At 49.6% G+C, this 1319-nt stretch overlaps 1 protein-coding gene across 1 annotated transcript; it reads left to right on the top strand.

Moving 5' to 3' along the window:
• Nucleotides 1–709: 709 nt before the first annotated feature.
• LOC135391399 (uncharacterized) lies at nucleotides 710–1045 on the top strand. The gene has a single exon (XM_064621659.1). It carries the CDS (start codon nucleotides 710–712, stop codon nucleotides 1043–1045), a length of 336 nt encoding a protein of 111 aa, XP_064477729.1.
• Nucleotides 1046–1319: the final 274 nt, after the last annotated feature.

Below are 1319 nucleotides of genomic sequence, written 5' to 3'. Positions count from 1 at the left end.
TAGCGCGGGGCGGGCGCTCGCGTTGCGCGTGCGTTCCATCGCGATGTCGAGCCGGGCGTAATGTGTTTGCGCAAAATGCGCGTGCCCTGTTGCTCGTGCACTTGTACGAATTCGCGCCGGCTTCACTTATTATCACCATAGATTTGGTTAAGTACGGTAGCGAGAGATTGAAGGATATAATTGTTCTAGGTAACGCTGGCTTTTCCACTACCGGTCAAGAAACCATGTTGCAAGATGACTTACAGCGTCTCTCCCACAACCACGAGGCATCGCGCCACAAGTTAAACAGGCAAGTGGTACGAGCTGCCGTGAAACAAAAAGCTGCGGCTAACTGCACAGAAAAACTGTCGCGACTAATCTGCCCGGAGATACGAGAGGCAGAAACACATGAAGCAACTCTCGATCACACTGACATGAAATTACTTCGAGAAGCGGCATACCGTGCACGGCGACGTATTCTCCCTCGTCTGCCAATGACCAGAGAAGACGTACAAAAAATGCTGGCATCGCCTGCATCTTTAACAACAACAGACAGGGGAGAAAGCTTCGTGCAGGCGAACGACAGCAGCATGGGAACCGTTGTCTTTTCATGCGCATCAAATGTTTCGTTTCTTTGCACCTTGGATAAGATTTTCATGGACGGAACTTCCATTCAGATCGTGCACGAAGTACTACTTCAAGCAACTCTTCACAATCCATGGCCTCCAGAATGGTATTTACGTCCCGCGTGTTCAGCTTGCTGCCATCGAAAGAAGAAACATGTTATTTGAAGGTGGTCAAGCAGGCGGCAGCGGAGGCGGGCAAAGCTTTTGACCCAGCAACAGTTGTAGTCGACTTTGAGACAGCCATTCATAATGCTGTAAGACTCTCGTGGCCAAATGCTAACATTGTAGGATGCCGATTTCACCTAGGCCAAGCGTGGCAGCGCAAAATTCCGAAACTGGGTCTGTCACCGTCTTTCAAGCGTGAGAATTCCGAAGTGGGTTTATGGCTTAAACAGGTGTATGGCTTGCCATATCTTCCACCATCGGAAGTTGCAGACTAGCTGTTTTGTGTTTGATATGTGCTCGGAAGCTCCGCAGGAAGAAAAGCTCCGGCTATTTATGGGCTATCTTGTCGATGAGTACATCAAAGACGGCTCTCGCTTTCCTCCGGAAATGTGGACTGAGACGACTGACAACATGCAGAATACCACCAACGCCCGTGAGTCGTTTCACAGTCACTTCAATGGGTGCTTCTACAGTCCACATCCATGTGTCTTTCGATTCTTGAGCGTCCTGTTGGACTTTCATGTGGAGACATACCTGAGGATACGTAGT

This window comes from Ornithodoros turicata, chromosome 1 (genome assembly GCF_037126465.1).
Source record: "Ornithodoros turicata isolate Travis chromosome 1, ASM3712646v1, whole genome shotgun sequence".
NCBI classification, from domain to species: Eukaryota; Metazoa; Arthropoda; class Arachnida; order Ixodida; family Argasidae; genus Ornithodoros; species Ornithodoros turicata.
This window is presented reverse-complemented; position numbering and strand designations above follow the sequence as displayed.